The sequence below is a fragment of the Chelonoidis abingdonii genome, chromosome 1, assembly GCF_003597395.2.
Source record: "Chelonoidis abingdonii isolate Lonesome George chromosome 1, CheloAbing_2.0, whole genome shotgun sequence".
Lineage (NCBI taxonomy): Eukaryota > Metazoa > Chordata > Testudines > Testudinidae > Chelonoidis > Chelonoidis abingdonii.
Genome location: NC_133769.1, coordinates 109,884,397 through 109,906,103, shown reverse-complemented (window position 1 = coordinate 109,906,103; position 21,707 = coordinate 109,884,397). Strand labels below are relative to the sequence as shown.

The following is a 21,707-nucleotide window of genomic DNA, read 5'->3' as shown; positions in this document are numbered from 1 at the left end:
TCACACGTCTCTGCTAAATTTCCTTGACGTAAACATCACCACAATGCAGCTTTCATCAGTAGCTAGGTTCAGAGTTTCCATTGGTTATTTTGCAAAGCTCATGAGGATTAACCCATCATATAAAGGTTTTGTTTTCCTGTCTGATGGAAAGGGGTAGGGAGGGGAAGGGTGGAGATGGAAGTGGGAGCAATGACCACTTTCCTCCCCCCCACCCCCAGGAATTCTGAACATCCTGGGGGTCCTGCTGATAAGTAAATTACACTTGCCTTCCAAATCACCATCAGTTGTTAAGTACAGGCTCTTGTTTTGTCAATAGTAGAATTAGTGGGGGAAGCAGGTAGGGCTGTGGGGGTTTGTTTGAATCAACATCACTTCCATTAGTGTCCTGAAACCTTCCCTAACCACCAGGCTGAGAAGCAGAATCCGTTTAGCTGTGTTTAAATAGCTCAGCATGTAGAAACAAAGAGGACAGGGGAGTAGAGAGAAGGTGATGGGACAGGAAAATGGGCTTTTGGGGCTCTCTCCATGCTACCTATTTTGGTTTCCAAAGGAGAAACACCATCTCCAGGTTGGTGGGCATGAAGTTACTGGGGGCTCAAAGGGGCCTAGAGAAATAGGCTGCCTTAAATTAGTTTTCGAGACGTCTGTGGCATAGATGTTGTAGCTAGGGCAGCATTGATGACCCTCAGTTGGGAAAAGAGTATTTTCTGTTTCCATCTGGCTAGCTGGAAATAAGTAGCTTTGGCTGGCCAGCAGCTTGCTGCAGTGCCATTTCACTGAGCCAAGTTTGAGGCTACCCTTAGGCTTCCACTGTTGATGCTGCTTTCAGTATGCTGCCACTTGCAATGTATAATGATGTTATCTAGGCATCCTCCACACACACACACATTATCTCGCACCCTTGCACTAGATGCTTGCTGCTGTCACACATCCAGCCTTCCCCTCATGAATGAAGGAGTATAGGTCAGAGGGCATCCTTACGTATTGCTCTGTTATCTGCTGGTGGATGTCCATGTCTCCCATGCCAAGGCTGAGCTCCCCGCTGCCTGTAATCACTGCACAGTAGGTAGCTGTACTGTGCCCTGCAAGCTGAAGGACTCCTGCCATGTCCTAAAACAGGAGGAAAAGTCATAAATGGAGTAAATTTCCCATCTCTGCCACACTCAGCTGACTTCAGGTTTCTCTTCCCCCAACAGACAGCTTCGTGGCAGCCCACCTATCTGTTCTTGGTTTCACATCCTCCCTATCTTGAGCTGAGCAACATCAGTGAGGAATCCCATAATAGCCAATGTGAACAGTATTGGTTGGTGGTTTGTTTTTCATGGGTGTAAGGCACCCAGGCTCCATGGAGATGGGTGCCTAATACATTATTTAGCAAAGGACGTGACAGATCTCTCCAACAGAGTTTGGTAGAGCCCTGCTCCCACCCCTTTCTGATGCTCTTCCTGAGGAAGAAAGGGGGTCTCTGACTTCTGGTATTTATATGGATGATGAGCCAGATACATCCCAGTGATGCACAATACAGTTAGCGGGTTGAAGAAAGCCAGCTAGTTCCCTCCCAGTCCTGGCAGTTTTGGTCCAATGTTCTAAATGCAAGCAAGTACCGCTAAACTATTATCCCAGGTAGATTTGTTCTGCCTGCATTCAGGAGAATGATGACACAGGTTAGAGAGCTGTATACATTTGGATGAGGGTAGGGGATTATACACATGCAACTCTGGGGTTTCTGTATACCAACGAAGTTCAATTATCATCTCTCTTCCTCTGGGGAACTGTCATTGCATGACCTACCATGTGACGACAGTAATGCAAGATGGACTCTGAATGTTCATCCTTCCCCAGAGCTGAGATAAAGAGAGGGGTCTTCCCAAGACGGCTTAAACAATCTATAAAAACAAATGGCAAAGGAGCAAGATTATAATCCCAGCAGAGGACTGCACGCTTGAGCGCAAATTCCAACCTGCAAATCTTTGAGCATTTGTAGGAAGGTCCTTCTTGGAAAAACTGGTGCCGTTCTCCACACCCACCAGTCCCTTGCTAGTATGTCTTCAGCAGAACTTTCTATCAGGGCTTCCTGTGGCTGCCCATCAGTCTGTCTGGCATGGGAAAAAGACAAGTTGATATGCTGGTCTTCTGCCACAGAAACTACTGGCTGTGTGGCTAGTTTGAATTGGTAATGGGGAAAGTGGAGAGGTGGGCAAGGGAAGAAACGCCCCCAAACAATACCTTTCTTCTTTGGGATCCCACCTGCAGAAGTGCAACCCAGAGTTCCCTCCTATCATTTCTATGTATGGACTCTGTGAATATGTCTACACTCCAAGCCTGGGTCGACAGACTCAGAATAGTGCTCTAAAAATGGCTGTGTAGACAGTACTTTGTGGCTTGGATTCTGAAGTCTATAGAAGGGGATGGGCTTCAGAACCCGAGTTCCAGCCTGAGCTGCACTTTCAGAGCACCATCTATACAGCTATTTTTAGAGCACTAGCGCAAGCCCCGCTAACCTGAATCTATCAACTCAGACTGGGAGACTTGCTCCAAAATGCTGTGTAGACATACTCTACAACTGCTAGACTTCTCACTCCACTGCTCCAGCTGTACCAGCTAGTCCAAACTAGAACTGACTTCTAGAGGAGAATGAGTTTCCCAAGCTATCACAAATATTTCACTGGTATGGAAGGGTTTTTTTAAGCCAATCCGTTCCTTGCTCTGAGGTGATGGCAGATTCACGTTAGCATGATTTGGGGACTGACTGCAAAGCTTAAATTTCAGGGTTCACAGATTCTAAGGCCAGAAGGAACCACTGAGATCATCTAGTCTGACCTCCAGTATAACACAGGCCAGAGAACTTCTCCAAAATAATTCCTAGAGTAGATCTTTTAGAAAAACATCCAATCTTGATTACGGTCTGTAAGCACCTATGTGGGGAACAAATATTTGGTAATGGGCTCTTCAATCTAGCAGAGAAAGGTCTGACAGGATCCAATGGTCGGAAGTTGAAATAGACAAATTCGGACTGGAAATAAGGCATAAATGCTTAGCAGAGAGGGTAATTAACAATTGGAACAACTTACCAAAGGTTATGGTGGATTCTCCACCATTGACAATTTTTAAATCAAGTCACCCCTTAACCTTCTCTTTGATAAGCTAAATAGATTGAGCTTATTGAGTCTATCACTATAAGGCACATTTTCTAATCCTTTAATCATTCACGTGTCTCTTCTCTGAACTGTCTCCAATTTATCAACATCCTTCTTGAATTATGGACGCTAGAACTTTGGACATAGTATTCCAGCAGCAGTCAAACCAATGCCAAATACAGAGGTGAAATAACTTCTCTGCTCCTACATCAGATACATTAGGTTTTTTTTCTTTAAACCTTCTCTCCTTTCCCCAAATAAACAAAATATCAAGCTCTGAACATTATGGCACTGGTAATTCCAATAATCTAAACTTGAACTACTGGAGTGGTGCCAAGGACTTCACAGCACATATCTTATTATGTCACCTAATGATCACAGCCTTGACGGTCCCTTTGTCTGCTTCTCCCACAGATATTTCCATGCTTGCCCGTTATGTTTGGAATGTCCTCCCTGAGTTAATTTCTAAAGCTACTGTGGCTCCTGTAGGAAGTCAGCTAACTAATGCTGATTAGGTTTGCAGCAGTTATCAGGGAAGACTGATGTTTGTTGGCTTAATTCTGATTTTGGAGCCATTGCACTGTGAAATAGTTACTGCATGTAATTGCAAGACCTTATTTTCATTACCCTTGCCTGACTTCCAGCCCTCCCCTTCTATTTCTTGTAACATCCATTTGTTGCGTCTGGTTTCCTGATAGATTGTAAGCTCTTCAGGGCATGGACTGTGTCCACTTGTGGGTTTGTACAGTGTCTAGCACTGTGGGGCTCTGATCGTGACTGGGGCTTAGTCACTCCTGCAATACAAACAATACACAACAAACCACTATTTGACTGCCCCCACAAACAAAACCCACCACTAAGCACCTGCCAGGTTTCTCCCCACACCTCCGAAAGATTGGCTCACTTGCCCAGCGTTTGTCTGTCCGCCAGCCTGCAAGAGTAAATTGCAAGTTAGTAGAGTTGGGAAAACTGAATAGAACAGAGAGAATTTCTCTGAATATGTTTAAATTGCTTCTGAAACGATAGGCTTGACACAGCTGTGGAGACTGATGTCCTCTAGCTTCAGAACAGAAAACTGTGCACACTTTCTTATCCTACCCACCTGCTTCAACTCTGAGCAGAAAGGATCACTCCTGGGGTAGATCAGAGGGCAGTTCGTGCTTTTAGTTCAGCGTTTCCCAAACTGTGTTCTGCGGAGCACTGAGGTTCCGCATGAAGTGAATAAGTGTTCCGTGAAAGAATCATAATTAGAAAAAAGGGTCTTTACGGTTTTTTTTAAATTCTAAATTTGGTGTATTTGAAACATAGTTTAGAACTCTTTTTGAATGACTATAGTTTAACATAAAACTCTTTTTCCGGTTATTGATAAATCTCATATTGAATATCATGGCGTAAAGAGAACGTGGCATGCAAGCATGTTGACGTCTACCCCTTTCGGGCACGTTTCAGTTAGTGACATCGTACCCTTTCCGCTCAGGGCTGCGTGAACTGCAGTGGTATGCACACACCATTCTCTTTACGCCATGTTGAATATAACATATTCACTCAACACGTTCAAACCTGTAGGTCTTTACCGTATGTGCGATAAGTACAACTCAACTAGCTTCGCTTGAAACAATATAAATATTTGTGACAAACAAAATTTGACAAAAATCAGTATTTCTAAATATTGTTACTAAACTTAATCACCATGGATTTGTGGCTAAAAGAAGGAACTTTGAAATGAAAAGCAAGTTCTTCTGGTACTCCAACTGTGGCCGAAATGAACAAGCAAAATATTATGACACTTCAAAGTGAGGATGAACAATCCCAGTCTTTTGTTGCTGAAAAATCTGTTAGTACTAGTGAGTTATCCAAGGTGAAAGAATTTCCACCGAAGTATATCAAAAAACAAGAAGAAGCAGGTGTTAAAAGACCAAAACAAAAGTATGATGAAAGTTGTTTGTCTTTTGGTTTTACGTGTGTTGGAAATAAAGATGTTCCTGAAGAGCAGTGCATCATGTGCAACAAAATACTAGCAAACAATTCATTGGCTCCTGCTAAACTTCGTAGGCATTTGGAAACCAAGCATGCTGAATACAAAGATATAAGTTTTTTCAAGAGGAAGCGTGACTCACTTGGAAACTGTAAACTTTTGATGATTAAAATTGCTAAAACAGACAACAAAAGTGCAACAGAGGCATCTTATTGAGTAAGTTACCATATAGCGCTTACACTATTGCAGAAACGCTTATCAAGCCTTGTGCAAAAGATATTGTAATGTGCATGTTGAGTGAGCAGTCTGGTAAAAAAATTGATGCTGTACAGTTGTCAAATAATACTGTTGCACACAGTATTAAAGATCTTGCCGATGACATAGAAAAAGAGCTAGTTTGCCGACTAAAAATTTGCCATGAGTATTCATTGCAACTAGATGAGTCCATTTCAGGACTTGCTGTGCTACTAGTATTTGTCCAATATAGTGTGACAGACCCAGACCAGTGGGGTACAGGAGTCTGGTAGAGGGCAAATATACTGATCACTGGCTGGAGTATTTTCTGTTCCCTCAGTGACCAGAGCAGGGCTGCACTAGAGTAATCAGAAACCTGCTAGAACCAATTAAGACAGACAGCTGATTAGATCACCTGCAGCCAATCAAGGCAGGCTAATCAGGACACGGGGTTAAAAGGAGCTCACTCCAGTCTGGTGAGGAGGAGCCAGAGGAGAGGAAGTTGTGTGAGGACTGGGAGCAAGAGGCACAAGGAGCTGAGAGTGAGAAGGTGTGCTGCTAGGAGAACTAAAGATAACAAGTTTTATCAGACACCAGGAGGAAGGTCCTGTGGTGAGGATAAAGAAGTGTTTGGAGGAGGCTTGGGGAAGTAGCTCAAAGAGATTGTAGCTGTCATGCAGCTGTTACAGGAGGCACTATAGACAGCTGCAATCACAGGGCCCTGGGCTGGAACCCGGAGTAGAGAGCGGCCCGGTTCCCCCAAACCTCCCAACTCCTGATCAGACACAGGAGGAGTTGATCTAGACTGTGAGGAAGATCACTGAGGTGAGCAAATCTGCCAATAAGCGCAGGACCCACCAAGTAGAGGAGGAACTTTGTCACAACTGGTGTCAGAAGTGGGATTTGATGTGCACAGCGCGGCAGAAGAAGGAGGGTGATTTAAAAATTTAAAAAAAAAAAAAAAAAGATGGAGGGGTTTTTTTTCCACCACAATGGATGATGTAGTACGGGCATTGATATAAGCTACGGCGGCCTAGCAGGAGGCTACCCGTGTCCAGGTAGCTGCCCAAACAGGAGGCAGTGCGGCTGCAGCAAGAGACTAATCGCCTGCTGATGGACCAGGCTTCTCAAGACCAGGCTATGTGTGGGAACTGGTAAACCAGGTAAAGACCTTACAGAGCTGAATCGTGGCCATGATGGGACACAGCTCATACGGGCCAGCCATTGGCTGCAGAAAATGACACGGGAGGATGATGCAGAGGCCACCTTCTGGCCTTTGAGAGGACAGCCCATACGGGGGCCTGGCCTCGAGATCAGTGGTCTGGCATCCTTGCCCCATTCCTGTGTGGGGAGGCCCAGAAGGCTTACTATGATCTGCCTGAAGAGGCTGCCGCAGAATACCCCCAGCTGAAAGCAGAGATCCTGCCAGATCTGAGGTAACGACCGCAGTGCGAGCGCCAACGATATCACAAGTGGAGTACCAGGAAAACAAACTCCGTGCTCCAATTGTATGACCTCATCCATCTCACACGAAAGTGGTTGCGAACAGAGTCCCAGAGTCCGAAAGAGATACTAGAGGTTCTGGTCATCGACCGATACATGAGGGGACTACCGCCAGACCTTCGTGCCTGGGTACGCCAGAACGAAACCCTCCACCTATGATGAGATTGTTGCACTGGTAGAGAGGTGAAGATGGCGAAGGAGCTGACTCGACCAGTTAAGGAAGAGGCACCCGGCTTAAACTAGCAGCACCAAGCCCTAGAGCTCAGGTGACTGGGCACCAGGAGGGCCCAGGTGCAAAAAGAGAGGGCTGAAGGCCACCAGAGCCACAAAGAGTGAAGCACGGAGGGAGAAGAGAGGATCATGATGTTAGATTGCCCAAACAAGAGACCGGGAATGCCTAGGGCTCCATACAGATGTATGCCTGCGGGGATGGGGATATATAGCTGCACAGTGTCCCAGTGCTGAGGAGCCGATGCCGTAACCTGGGGAACTGGGCAGACCCATGCTCCCTAATCCACCTTGTGGGGGTCTCACTAACCCCACATATGTACACCAGACCAGTGAAACTAAATGGGGTAGAGACCGTGGCACGGTTGATTCGGGGAGTGCTATCACGCTTGTCTCGGGGAAGCTCATCAAGTGTAGTCAGCTGCTGCGGCTAAGTGTACAGGGATAACATGCGTCCATGGGACAGTTGGTTATTACCCCACCATCCCAGTAAAACTCAAGATTCAGGACCACTACTGAGGTAGCAGCAGGTGTAGTCCCTAAACTCCCATACCTGGTGCTCATAGGGAGGGACTTCCCAGGGTTGGAAACTTACTCTCAGTAGGAGGATTGGAGAAAAGAGAACCCTGAAGTTAGTGAGGCATCCACAGTAGACTGTCAACCCTAGTCTTCTCTGAAATATCCCAGATTTTTTTTCCCATTTCCAGACAAGGTAGAAAGTCAAAAAGGAAAGGAGGGCAGCTAAGGCCTTGGAACCCGAATACTGACTCAAAGCCAGAGGGTAGCTCTCGTAGGTAGGCGGACCCAAGCAGCTGAAAAGGAGGGCACCCAGGGAGGGAGAAGCACCCAAGTCTGACCCCACCCTAACACTTTCTGAACCAGTAGAGCAACAGAGACTGGGCCCCTAGATCTTGGGCAGATTAGCTCCGGGAGAGGAAATTTTGGATGGGACCAAGCTGAAGACCCAAGGTACGACAACATTAGGAAGGAGGTGACTGAAATAGATGGGTCCCCGTGGAAGGGAAAACCCAGGGACCAGGACCCTACTTCATAATGAAGGAGAATCTCTTGTACCAGGTTGCACCAGTACAAGGGCAGAAGGTACAGAAGATCCGTAAATATTATAGGAATCGCTTATGTTAACTTAAAGTATGCAAAGTTTTTGTATTTGGACTAGCAGTTTCGGAACTATTTTCTGAGTGAGCGAATAGAAGGGGTGGCACTAAAAAGGGAGAATTGTTTTAAATGTAATTTAGACTTAATCTACCACTTATCTACTAGGTTGCAAAAACTTTGAACCTAGTTATCTGAGACTTAATTAATCAAAATTTTACATTAAACAAAAATTCTGGGACGATCTTAGCAGGTAGAATGTGTAAAAGGCACCAGTCATTCAGTTTCACCAGCCTTACAGTCACCAGTTACACAGCATAATTTATTTACATCTGGGATCTATCGGCCTAGAGTATCTGCAGGTCCCAGACGCATATTAAAGAAGAAGAAATGAACTGCAAAAAGAATTTATGGCCCGCTTGGCGGTTTATAGCTCTGTTCTTAAGATTCTCTGTTGGTGGCAAACAAGAAACGCCAGATTATTGTTGAAAGTGCTTTATCCAGTTAATGTTTTTTCTTCCTGATTCTCAGTTTATAATGCTATATGACTTCAAAAGACATGAAAAGTGATCATTTAGAAGATACAATCCCCAAGTCCGAAAAATGACATCAAGATTAATGAAATGCACTATCCAACATTACAGTTAAAATGCATTTATTTCTCTGTTGCAGAATTATACTTTTTTTTTGAGTTTATTCTGTGCAAAGATTTGATCTTTTTAGTGGAGAGATGTCCGTCACTATCAGGTCCTGTGGATTTGCCAGTGCATCTCAGTCTTATTCCTTGCAGTTCTTCCTTGAGTTTCTTTTAAGTAGAACTCTAAAGTGTTGGTCGTTTCCTCATAATTTTGAATTGCTATGATGCTTAAAGATTCAAATATTGTTGCTTTATCTTTGGATATATATGTGATGCTAAGCGGTGTATCTTACCTTGCTGGACTGAGTCTGATCATTCATGAGGTTATTAGCCCGGCTATGAGCAGTGAAAATACTCCATTGTACTCCATCATGTACAGTTATAGGTTTACTATAGAAGTATTTTGAAATAGGTACTTGAATTTGAAAGCCATTTCTGTTCCTCTGTGGTTTGGGATCACCAAGACACCACTTAGATCTAGGGTATCTATGGCACAAAGACAGCAATTTGCTAAGTAAACTCAATGCTAAGCAGAAAGAGGAATACTTAGCTCTGAACAGGTGCCTGCAGCTTCTGCACAGCCATATTCCACCCTTTCCCTGTCAAAACAATTATCCCTCCAGTAAAGCAGCCCATCTTATAGGCTGACAGGGCTTGGATATCACAAATCTCCTCTCTTACTCCCACAAATTCAAGAGATTCTGAGCTGCCATTGACTTGATACCAGCTATCTCATCATTACGCTCAGGTCCGGATACGGCCATCCCACAATTCTGGGAGATATTACCTCCTGCGGATCCTACAGAATGGAATATTTGCATTATAGGAATGGGTGAATTCCTTATGTTTTGGAGCCCTCTAGTGGGCCTTCCTATTTTAATTGCAGAAGCCTCAGAACCCTGCCAGAGAGCAGTGTGTACAGATTTGAAGACCTTGTTTTTCGTATAGTTAGTAACTTGTTATTTGGAACCAGCTTACAGTGAGCCTTCGTATTATGTTATGAAGAGAGCAAAAGAGTGACAAATGTAACTTCTGGCAAGACTCCCCGCTCCCAAAAGTTCAACAATGCGAATATGAAGCTGAATATGATTCTGGCTTGGGCATCACGCAGAAGAAGGAATGCGCGAAAAGTCACATTAAAGATCTCTCTATGTGCGTATTAATGCAGTCCTAGGAAACAACTGGCCTAAGCTTACTAGAGTTTAGAGAGGAAACTGCTGAAGAGCATGAAAGCTTGAATGGCCTTGTTCGCAGCTGCTGTATAAGTGGGTGCAGTGCCCTCCTTCCAGCAATCAAGAGGATTTTTAAGTAACATGTGGATAATGGATGTCAACCACCAGCTAGTTCGTGATTTTGCGTGGCGAGAGAACCGTCTGGCATCCATCTGGGAATCTGAAAGAAACTTGCTGTCCGGGCTATCCTGTGGATTTTTGTGGATGGTGGAGGTGCTACAAAGGAGATGTTGAGCTGAAAATTTTTTGCTTTGCATGTAAATGTAGCTAACTTCTCTTGGGAGGATCTTCAGGGATAGATGGAGGTAGGTCCATCTTGCTTTCAGTTTGTTAGTTTTTCCAAGAACTGTGAAAGATAGGACTTCTTTTTTTTCCCATGAAAGTGAGTCTCATTGCATCCAGAATGTCTGTGATCTGGGCTTTAAGAAAAACAGCGAATCACAAGGGTATGTAATCATAGGTTTGCATTGTGGATGCATTAAACAAAGAGTTTAGTGTATACCAAACAAGGACTGCTCTCATGAGTTTTGAACTTGATAATTTATTTGTGATCTTCTAAATCCTTGGATATTGCAGATTCCGAGATTATGTTTGGTTTGGAAATCTGATACCATGGCCTATTCCTTTCCAATTGCTAAAATGTCAAGCGTCGATACTGTAAGTCTCCCTGCAAGGGACAGGGAGGGATAGGTTAGTGGTTTTGAGCATTGGCCTTGCTAAACCAGGGTTGTGAGTTCAATTTCTTGAGGCCTGGGGCTCTGGACAAAAATTCCAGTACTTAGTATGCTAAGTGGAAGCAGGCTTGATCCATGACCCTTTTCAGGGTCCTTCCCAGTTCTAGGCAATACGGATATATACTCAATTTTATATAATGTTTCCTGATGATTATATAAATCGTTCGTCAAAAGAGTAGAGAAGTGTGTGTGTGTGATGGAGCAATAATGGAGCAAGGAGGCACAAGGAGCGTTGAGAGTGAGAAGATGTGCTGCGGAGGACTTAAGGAAGTACAAGCGTTATCAGACACCAGGAGAAGGTCCGTGTTGAGGAGGTAAAAGAAGATGTGTTGTGGAGTAAGGGCCATGGGAATACGCCCAGGGAGTTGTAGCTGTCATGCAGCTGTTATAAGAGGCACTATAGACAGCTGCAATCCACAGGGCCCTGGGCTGGAACCCGGAGTAGAGAGTGGGCCCGGGTTCCCCCCCAAACCTCCCAACTCCTGATCAGACACAGGAGGAGTTGATCCAGACTGTGAGGAAGATCACTGAGGTGAGCAAATCTGCCAATAAGCGCAGGACCCACCAAGGTAGAGGAGGAACGTTGTCACAATAGATTTAATAATATTATTGAAAAGGACCTGCTCTTATGTGAATCTCTGCAGTGCAACACAACTGGAGAAGAAATATTCAACTGGATCAATAATTTTATCAGAAAGCATGAAATTAGTTGGGGAAAATGTATTCATGTATGTACTGGCGATGCTCGGGCAACGATCGGTAAGATGAAGGGAGCTGTAACAGAATCATAAGTGTGGCACCAGAAGGCACTAAGAGCCATTGTGTTTTACACAGACCAGCACTTGCAGTTAAAAAAATACCAGCATATCTGAAAATTGTGCTCCATGAAGCAGTGCAAATCATCAATTTTGTCAAATCTCGACCATTTTAATCCAGGTTAATTAAAATTTTGTGTGAGGAAATGGGTAGTCAGCACAAAGCGCTTCTTTTACATATGGAAATGAGGTGGCTATCCAGAGGAAAAGTGCTTGTGAGGTTTTTTGAGCTTCGTAGTGAACTACCGGTATTCTTCACTTCAGATAATTCAGGACGAAAATTTAATGACTGACAAATTCCGCATGGCTATTGAGACTTGCATATCTTGCAGATATTTTTGCAAAATTAAATGAAATTAATCTGTCACTGCAAGGAAAGAATGTGACCATTTTTACTACAATGGATAAAATTTCGTTGTTAAAAAATAAACTGGAATTCTGGGCATCTTCTGTAGAACAGAATAACTTCGACTGGTTCCCTACAGTACATGAATTTCTGACTGAAATAAATTCTACAGTCCATGAAGAAGTTTCCAGCACCATTTTACAGCACTTCTGTGACTTGCAGGCCTCTTTATTAGAATATTTTCCCACAACTACTGATGATAATGCTTAGGTTCGAAATCCATTTGTAATTACAGCCAAACCAATTGGCTTTACTGCGCACAATTATGAAAGCCTAATTGACTTAATGTCTGACTCTGATTTGAAACAAAAGTTTAAGGATCTTTTGCTGAATAATTTCTGGAGCAGCCTAATAGAAGAGTACCCTAATGTGGCTAAACGTGAAGTTCGAGTGCTCCTTCCTTTTGCTACAACTTATTTCTGTGAGACGGGATTTTCGTGCTATACTGCAACAAAAACCAAATATAGGAATAGACTTGATGCTGCGCCTGACATGAGGATTCAACTTTCCAGCATTATTCCTAATATTAAGCGCTTTTGTGCTAGAAAAACACAGAAACACCAATCCCATTAAATCCAAATTTGTATTTCTGTTTATAAAAATAGATTTTCCTAGTAAAAATCTAATTTGTTTGATGTTCGTGTATATATAAAAACAGGTTTTTTTAAGTAGAACGCTGTTTTTAATTTTGACTCTTGCACTTGATTTTTGTACTACTTTATACACGCTTTCCAGTTAGAAATTGTTAGTTCAAGTTATTTTAAATTTGTATTTTTCCTTTGTTTTATAAAATAAAATATATTTGAGCATAAATAACGAAATTTTTTATTTGAGAACCAAACGACTACAAAATGTGTTCTGTGGCCAAAAAAGTTTGGGAAATGCTATTCTAGTTCATTGAATATATTGGCCTTATGTGCTGAGATTACTTATAATATACAATTATAGTGTTTTATGTGATCTGAACAGTTCTGTGCTAAGACAGTGACCAACTCAGACTGGACTGGAACCACTGGCCCTTGGGCAAAAGGCTCTGTATTCCATTACCAGCCTCCAACCCATTCAGTCCCTTATTTAAGCAATGTAGGAATATCCTTCTTAAATCATTTAATAGATCGTGTCGGATTAATCCTCTGCTTTGCAATGTCTGCCTGTGCTGTGCATCCTTCCCTCTGTCCCCAGAAGTGTCTGCTTCACTATCTATATATCCTTTCCCCCTCCATTCTCTCCCCAAATGTCTCCGTCCTCATGAATGCCCTTCTGTTCCATCTGTCTGGCTGCTGCTTTCTCTCTCCTCCTGCCCATTCCTTCAACTTTCTCTTGCTTTCTTTAAAGTGCTCTGTCAGTCTGTCACACACATTGTCAGATTCTGGGCTGTGGAACAAATTCTGCTTTCCCCCACCAGTATGTTACCTCACCTGGCTCCTGCTGAGATGAGCAGCAGCCCCAAATCCTCCAGCTAGAAACAGGACAGGCTACTTGCCTCACCCCACCTGGCGAGTGAAAAATCTTTCTCAATATAGTTGGGGTGTCATCGCTTATTATCAACAGGTCTTAGCGCTCTTAGTGCATGAACCAGAGAAACATGTGTCATAAATATACACAGGGCAGCTGTACGGAATTGCCTTACCTGTAAGGGGTTAATCAGTTCAATTAACCTAGTTGGCACCTCACCAGAAGGACCAATGGGGAAAGAAGATACTTTCAAATGGGGGTGGGGCAGGGGAAGTTTTGCTTGTGCTCTCTTTGGTTGTTCCCTCTCTGGACGGAGAGAGGGTCCAGGCAGGAAAACCATCTCCTGGAAACAAACCTGAAATGAGCATCTAAGATTACAAAAACTGTAAGTAAGGCAAGGAAATGTGTTAGATTATCTTTTGTTTTAGTTCGTGAATTTTCCCTGTGCTAAGAGGTAATTTCATTCCTGTTTTGTAACTGGAAAGCAGAGTCAGAGGGGAATCCTCTGTGTTTTAAATCTTTTTACTTACCCTGTAAAGTTTCCTTCTATCTTGATTTTGCAGGTATGATTCTTTTACTTTTGTTATAAATAAAATTATTCTTTTAAGAACCTGATTGATTTTCAGTGTCCTAAAAACCAAGGGGGTTGGTTTGTGCTCACATTGTAACCAATTGGTTGGTATACTATTTTCAAGCCTCCCCCGGAAAAGGGGATGAATGGGCTTGGTGGAATATTTTGGGGAAACAGGGACTCCAAGTGGCCCTTTTTCCTGAATTTGTGTCTAAATCACTTGGTGATGGTAGCAATACCATCCAAGAACAAGGAAAGGATTTGTGCCCTGGGGAAGTTTTAACTTAAGCTGGTAAAAATAAGCTTAGGGGGGTCTTTCATGCAGGTCTCCACATCTGTACCCTAGAGTTCAGTGTGAGGAGGGAACCCTGACATGGTGGCAGCACGGTGGGATCATTTTGAACCAGAAGCACAGACCTCAGGATTTTAAAAGGACACATTTTTTCCTTTTGGCTGCTTGAAAGGGAGCACCTTAAATTCATACAGCCCCTTATGGGTGATGAAGGCTGACCTTTCCTTGGCAGGTTCATGTAGCGGTACTTGCCAGTACCCCTTGGTTAAGTGTAAGGTAGAGATAAACTGGGTACGTCCCAGTTTCTCCAAGAGCTCATCTATGCGTGGCATTGGAAAGTTGTAAAATGCACCCGCCACCTTCCAGGAAAGGATTTGTGCCTTGGGTGCATTTTAATTAAGCTGGTAAAAATAAGCTTAGGGGATCTGTCATGGTACAATTCCCCACTCTGAACCTTAGCGTCCAAAAGATGGGGTACCAGCATGAATTCCTCTAAGCTCAATTACCAGCTTAGAACCTGTAGCGTCGCCACCAACCAGGAATTCCAGTGCCTGGTACACTCTGGTCCCCCCCAAACGTGCCTGGGAACCCCAAGACAGACCCTCTGGATCTTAACACAAGGAAAGAAAATCCTTTCCCCACCGTTGCTCTCCCAGGCTTCCCCTCCCTGGTTACCTGGATAATCACTGTGATCAAACCTCCTTGAACTCAAAAATAGAGAGGACAATTCACTTCCTCCATCCTCAACTTTCCCCCTCCCAGACTCTCCCTGAGAGAGACGTCATCTGACAGCACGAGAGAATAGTAGCTCTCTCCCCCATTTCCCTCCTTTTCTCGCCACCAATTCCTGGTGATCCAGACCAGTCCTTGGGTTCATCAGAATAAGAAAACATCAGGTTTTAAACAAGAAACTTTTACTTAAAGAGATAAAAAACAAACGTAAAAATATACTTGTAAAGTTAAATGGATACACAGGTTTATTAGCTATTAGCATGGGAATACTCTGCCCAGCCTAAGTATTCAAGTACAATTAAAATCCGTTCAGCAAAATACAATTTGAACTCCTTCAGCCAATGCACATTTGCAAATAAAGAAAACAAACATCCTGGCTCCTGATTGGTCCTCTGGTCAGGTGACAGCCAGGCTTACTGAACTTGTTAACCCTTTACAGTCAAAGAGATATAAAGTACTTCTGTGCTATTAACTTCTACTATCTGTTTATGACAGGATCTTTCATGCGGGTCCCCACATCTGTACCCTAAAGTTCAAAATGATGAGGGAACTCTAACAATACGTTTTCCTGTTCTTTCAGGGGAGGTCGTGAGGATTATCATTGCTCTGGAAATCCCAGAGATTTCAAGGAGGGGAGGAATATTTTCTAAGCATACGTTTAAACACGGGTGCCGAGGACTAAAATGCATCCCCAGCCAGCCCCCTGTAGGTGCCGGAGATGGGGGCAAAAGGGCCACTGCTCCCACCCCTTTTTAAAAACTTGAAATGCTCATGGTCAAGAGCACAATTTAGGTGGAAGGGCAGTTGCCCCCTATCCAGGGATCCTGCATCCTGGGGAGCCCTGGCTGAGGTGCAGTGTAGCTTCCCTGGGTTGCAAATGAACGCATCCCTTTCCCCCTGAGCCGGGATGCCTGGCTGCAGTTGATGAGCTAAGCTAACCCCAGGGTTGCTCCAGAACCCTGCCCTCACCCAGAGAGCCACGAATGACCTCCCCACGCTGAACCCCATGTGTCTGCAGCATCTGCAATCATTTGAATGTCTGACTTAACAGAACAAACTAGTAGGGTCATCCTTTCATAAATATTTCAACCAACTGTACTGTAGATCTAAGTGGGGAAACGCTGTCTGCAAAGGCTCAGACAAAGAGGATGAACTGAAGGACCAACAGACTTTATGCAGCCCACAATGATGCAGAGACAGGCAGTTTGCTGCATATAGAAGTGAAATGAGCAATCGAGTTCCAGAGTCCTGTAGAAGATACACAGTCATCTTCATACCACTGGGTCTTTGCCACCTTAGAGAGAATTCGGCTACATAGCTGTTATCACTAACCAAATGAACTCATACAGCCTCCCAGTGGCTGCTAGAGATGTTTGCAGCCAGAGAAGTTACTAGACACATTTTTTGGCATGGCCATTGGAACCAAACTTTCTGATGTCACACAAATAGCCTGAAAAATACCTTTGTAACAGTCCTCACATTGGGTCATGTGCATGGACTGAATCTGGAGCATCAGCACCAAAAGCCAGGCCCCTACCACATGAGCTAAACATGTAATGCCATTAGCTGGTATTACAAGTAGGCTTTTCTCTTGTAAATGCCTATTACTGCTACCAACTACCAGATTTACTCATTTAACTGGTAGAGGAGCAGTAGACTCATCCTCTATGTGGAGCAGCCATTAGAGAGGGACAAAACATAGCCAGTGTGTTATACCTTTAACATGTGGTTTAATACAAATCCAACTTACTGTATTCAGGGAAATATTTCCAAATACAGCATGTAATATTATGGAGTATTTCCCATTGCAGAATGCCACCTATTCACAATAGCAACAGTCGTTGTTGAGAAATGTATCGCTATGCTATAGCTCACAAAAGAATCTTATGATTTAAGGTGAGACTAGACAACATACAAGGAAAAGTGGGCTTTAGAAAAAGCTACTACTCACAACATATAATTTCAAACTGAAATACAGACACAGAATAATTCCAGCCTTCCAGGAAAAATATCCCAACAGAAATCAAGGCCCCATTGTACTACAAACTAAACAGGAGAGACAGAAAGGCAGGAAGAAAGAATTACCATTATCCTCATTTTAGATACAGGGAAATAAGCACAGAGAAATTAAATTTGTGTCAGACTCAAGGAATTAAACTCTTATCTCCTGATGTCTAGGCCAATGCTGTAATCACAAGGCTATCCTACCTTCCCAAGTTTTCAGTCACCTGCATTTCTGCCTGCTGCTTGTTTACCAGTCCATGCTCTATTGCACTATGCACACTGGAAGCTGGAAAAAAGCCAGTAACAATAAATTGTTAATACTCTGGGGTTACTACCTGTTCTCATCATTTAGTTGTGTAACTGCCTGTATAGTCTGTGAATCTAACAGCTTTCACAGTTGTGTACTATCCCTTAATATACACACAAACAGTTATTTAAAAGGAAAGAAACTCTTGTGTTGTCCATAGCATATACCAAACAGCAAATGCTCATTTTGCCTAGCTGCAGTGACCAACCCAGCAATGACCTAATCCTTTGGCATCTATTACATCTTTGTATCTTTTTTTATATTTTGACCCCATTTTTAAATAAAACTGTTTTATAGTACTTTAAAAGAAAGTGCTGGCACTTCACTCCTGCAGGGAAAGGGTGTCAGAATGCACGGCCCATCAACAACTTTTTCAGTTGTTCTGGGCCTAGTCTAAAAGTGTTGCTCATTTCCTCTGCCCCTCTCTCCCACCACGTATAAGGCTGAGATGTAAAAGTATTGTCCCTGAGAGCACAGCATCAGATCTGGCAAACAGTCAAAACTTCACATATTCACAAGTATGTATGAATGCTGTCCCAGAGATCAGAGAGCCTTATGTAAGGGGACTCTTATCCCCTAACTAAAACTCGGGGGTATTTTGGTTGGCTAGCTCCCAGTACCAAAAGAAAGGGGAAGGACTGATGTGAAATCAGGACCCTGAGACTGACAGTCCCCAGGGACAATGGGGAGAGGCCAAAGCTCCAAGTTAGCCGCACTCACAGGCCAGGCAGTGTAATGAGGGAGTCACCAGGCCAGGGGGTCCATCCTCCATGTGAGCTAGAATTGCCTGGGACAGACAGAGTGGGGCCGAGCTAAGGAGAAAGCAGGGGCCCAAGCTCAGCTGGGGAGCAGAGCCGTGCCAGATCGAGAGGGGCCAGAAAAGTAGCCCAGGAAGCAGGTTGGTGCTGGGAGCAGAGTCACAGAATCAGCTCACAGAGCAGACCTGTGCTGGGAACAGAGCTGCAGCAACCAGAGAAGCAGCCCAGGTTGCTGGAGACAGAGCAGCAGCTGTGCTGAGGCAGAGAGCTGGAGCTGGAGCAGAGGCAGAGTGAAGCTGGAGTTAGAGCCGGAGCATTCCAGAGCCGGGTGCGGTGAACAGCTGGGGAGTACGAGGGGGACCCTGGGCAATGGGCCCAGCGCAGGGAGATGCCCCCAGCCAAGAGGCCTTGCTGGCCAGACTTGAAGGGGGATCGTAACCGCGACGGGGTGGGGAGATGTTTGGAAGAAGGGTCCTGCCACCTAGAGCCTGAGAGCATGTGGCCACCGCCAGAGCAAGTGTCCAACCTGGAGCATCCCTGCAGCACAGCTAGGGCGTGGGTCGGAGGTCTGGGATGTGTGAGGAACAGACTGAACTTCCCTTACATTCCAGAGATGCTGGTTGTTATGTCCCTGTGCCACAGAGCAGGGTGACGTGTTTTCCTTTAACCTTTCCCATTTTTTCCTTATTTTTTTAAATTGATTGTTTAATCACTTGTATTTGCTTCGAACTGTATGTAATGATCAGCGTGTCAGGAAAACTTCCAGTGCACAGAGAGTACCCCGGAGTGGGGATACCCTAACCCCTGTCCTAGGTGACCACAGCAGGGTTGGGGATCGAGCCCCCCCAGGAATCCTGGGCCGAGCCTTGTTGGGGTTACGAGGAATCTGCCAGACAGGAGAGTGGAAGGGGAGTCCTGAAGGGCAGGGAGGCCTCTGGGTAAAGGAAGTGGGAGTGAGGACTCAGATTCTTTCGTTAGCCTACTTCACTGGGGTAGTGTATAAGCCAGGAAAGTTTCCCCACAGTAGCGGGACCATTCCACCACTCACACTTAGCTGGTTAAACACAGAACTGAGTCAAATAAAAATGGAAACATTTTATAATAAAGCACCTGGGTATCCCTTCAGTCTTTCTCCCCTCACCATTGACTGTTGCCTGTCGCCTGTCATTTATTATTGCCTCTAGCCTTCATCCACTTGGCCCATCGATTAAATTTGTCAGTGGTACTTTTGAATTCCTGCTTGCTTTCAGTACTACCAGGAGTAAAGAATTTCCTCTTCTACTTTCCCTAAGTGGTTGCGTATATGAATGCTGCAAGGTTTACATAGCTCCATCTGACTGCAGCAGATTTTCAAAGCACTGAGCGTGGCTATTTTAACTCTGACACCCACTGTCAGCAATAGATGTAGCCTCAAAAAATCCCACCAAGGAGCTAAAAGCCAGGATGCTTGTCTGAGTGAGTCAAGGGCACTGCTTTGAAAACTCATCCCTATGTTCATGTTAAAGCAACCTGCTCACAGTGTGAGTCCACTGAAAAACAAATAATCCATTTTCCAGCAATCCCAGTTACACAGATTTCAAAACTGGCTCCAGTAAGAATATTGAAAGGTGCTCACATGCCCAATTCTTCAGTCCCTATTTCATTCTTCCCATCACAGCAAACCCTGCAAATTCCTTGTATTGTTCAGTCTCCTGAAACAGAGTGCAGCCACTACAATTCTTTTACCATCGCTTTGTGCATAGATCAGAGCATGTGAAGCTTTGTCACCCCCCTAAGGTTGATCAGGCTTATAGCAGCGGAGAGAAATTAAACAGAACATCTTTTTAAAGCAGCAGGTGATTACTGTTATGGAAAAACTAGCAACCTGCTTTCACAGCAAAAACAGACGACTCCATGTGGAACAGGTTCTGGATCTCCTTGGACAATTATGAGGGTGATACTCAGCTCTCTCTCCCTGTTTTTTGCTGAGCCCTGACAGAGCCTGTTTCCTTTTGTTTTTCTAAGATAGGAATTGGATGAAAACCTGCTCACTTGAGCTTATTCAAGACAAGACAGAGGTGATGCTTGCTGGCAGGAGAAAGCATTTGGAGGAACTAAATAGGGACTATGATTTCATTGTTATTGAGGGCCTTTATCCACCTCTTGTCAAGGTGGTGTGCATTCTAGGGGAAAAGAATAGACTCTTCTCTGCTTCTGGATTTCCACATACCATGGTAGCTGCATTGCCTCCCCTTGCATCTTTATCTGGCTAAAAAAATGTGGCCATTCTGCCGCAGGCTAGATTACTTTCCTTTTCAAGCACTCTATTTTGGGCTACCCTTGAGAGTCACTCAGAAGCTACAACCAGTACAGAATGCAGCTGTCTTCTTGTTAAAAGGGACAGCATGATGAGAGTGCATCACACCCATGCTCTGATATGAATAGGCAATGCAGAACAATGAGAACTCTTTTAAAAATCTGGCCCTAAAAGCCTAAATAGACTAGGGATCTTGTATTTTACAGTTGGCTTCTTCCTCTGTGCCCTGTCACAGCTGCTGTCACTAAGGCTATTTCTGATGTCAGTTCCCAGATAAAACTCCTGGGGACCAGCAACAGGGTGTTCTCAGCTCTAGAATTCACTCTCAGTGATCTGGCATGGGCCACATCTTATTACTTTTGTGTGCAATATAACTTCTTTGTTCATGTTCCCTAGCTATGAATGCTGGATTCCTCCAGCAATTACTCCCCTACACAGGTGCAGAGAGCAGGATACCATATTCGAGAGCAGGATTTTGCCCCTAGTCCCTAATTCAGCAATCAGTGCATTGTAATTTAAGCCAGGCCAACCAGGAGTATCACTCAACCTCACATAAATGCATAAAGCATTATTCTGTACTGTACACTACCTCCCATCAGAAAACAAAAAAATAAAAAATACAGATACATTTTAAAGGCAAGCAGACATGCTTTGAAATGGAGATGACACAGTTCTTTTCCAGACAAAACTCTTGAGACACCAAATAGATTTTAAAAGATACTTCCTTAAAAAAAAAAGTGAGAGAATTACTTGTTGGTGACATTTACAATTTCATTTTTTTTTAAACTAAAAGTGATTTCCCATCCAAATCCAAGTTAGTTAAGCAGATTTGCTGTCCCTGGAATACCACGGCTTTTGTGAAAGACTTCTTAAGATTTGTTTCTGTGCAGATAGGAGTTCCCCCTACGTAAATGTTCTCTACCCATACACACATGCTTCGTGTACACACCCCCAGAACTGTATTATACACTTACTCGCCAAACTATAGTCTGTGCAGTTTGACACACTGATATGCGCTATACACACAAATAAAAATAAACCTACCCTCACTACTCTGCATACAGACATTGGACCAGATTTTGGCTCCTACTCTGTTTGGTTTGCATTGCTATGGTTTGGCAACAAAAAGGACAAAAAAACTTCCTCCTGGGAAGTGCCAGTGTATAAGGGTTATCCTAGGGTGCTGCAGAAGTAGCATAGCTGTTCCATAGCCTCATTTCCAGCATCTGGTACCGGGGATGTGACTGGAGAAAATGGGAGCCTGGCAGGCAGCTCTGT

At 44.0% G+C, this 21,707-nt stretch overlaps 1 protein-coding gene across 1 annotated transcript in view; it reads right to left on the bottom strand.

Annotated features, from left to right (window-relative positions):
- LOC116826442 (uncharacterized) overlaps positions 1–21,707 on the bottom strand; it is a 64,534-nt gene that overhangs the window by 21,353 nt on the left and 21,474 nt on the right. The window contains exons 12-14 of the mRNA XM_032783172.2: positions 4,002–4,068; positions 1,792–1,886; positions 982–1,110 (exon numbers count right to left, since the gene is read on the bottom strand). Coding sequence (XP_032639063.2) covers positions 982–1,110; positions 1,792–1,886; positions 4,002–4,068 — 291 coding nt within the window. The remainder of the gene's footprint in view (positions 1–981; positions 1,111–1,791; positions 1,887–4,001; positions 4,069–21,707) is intronic.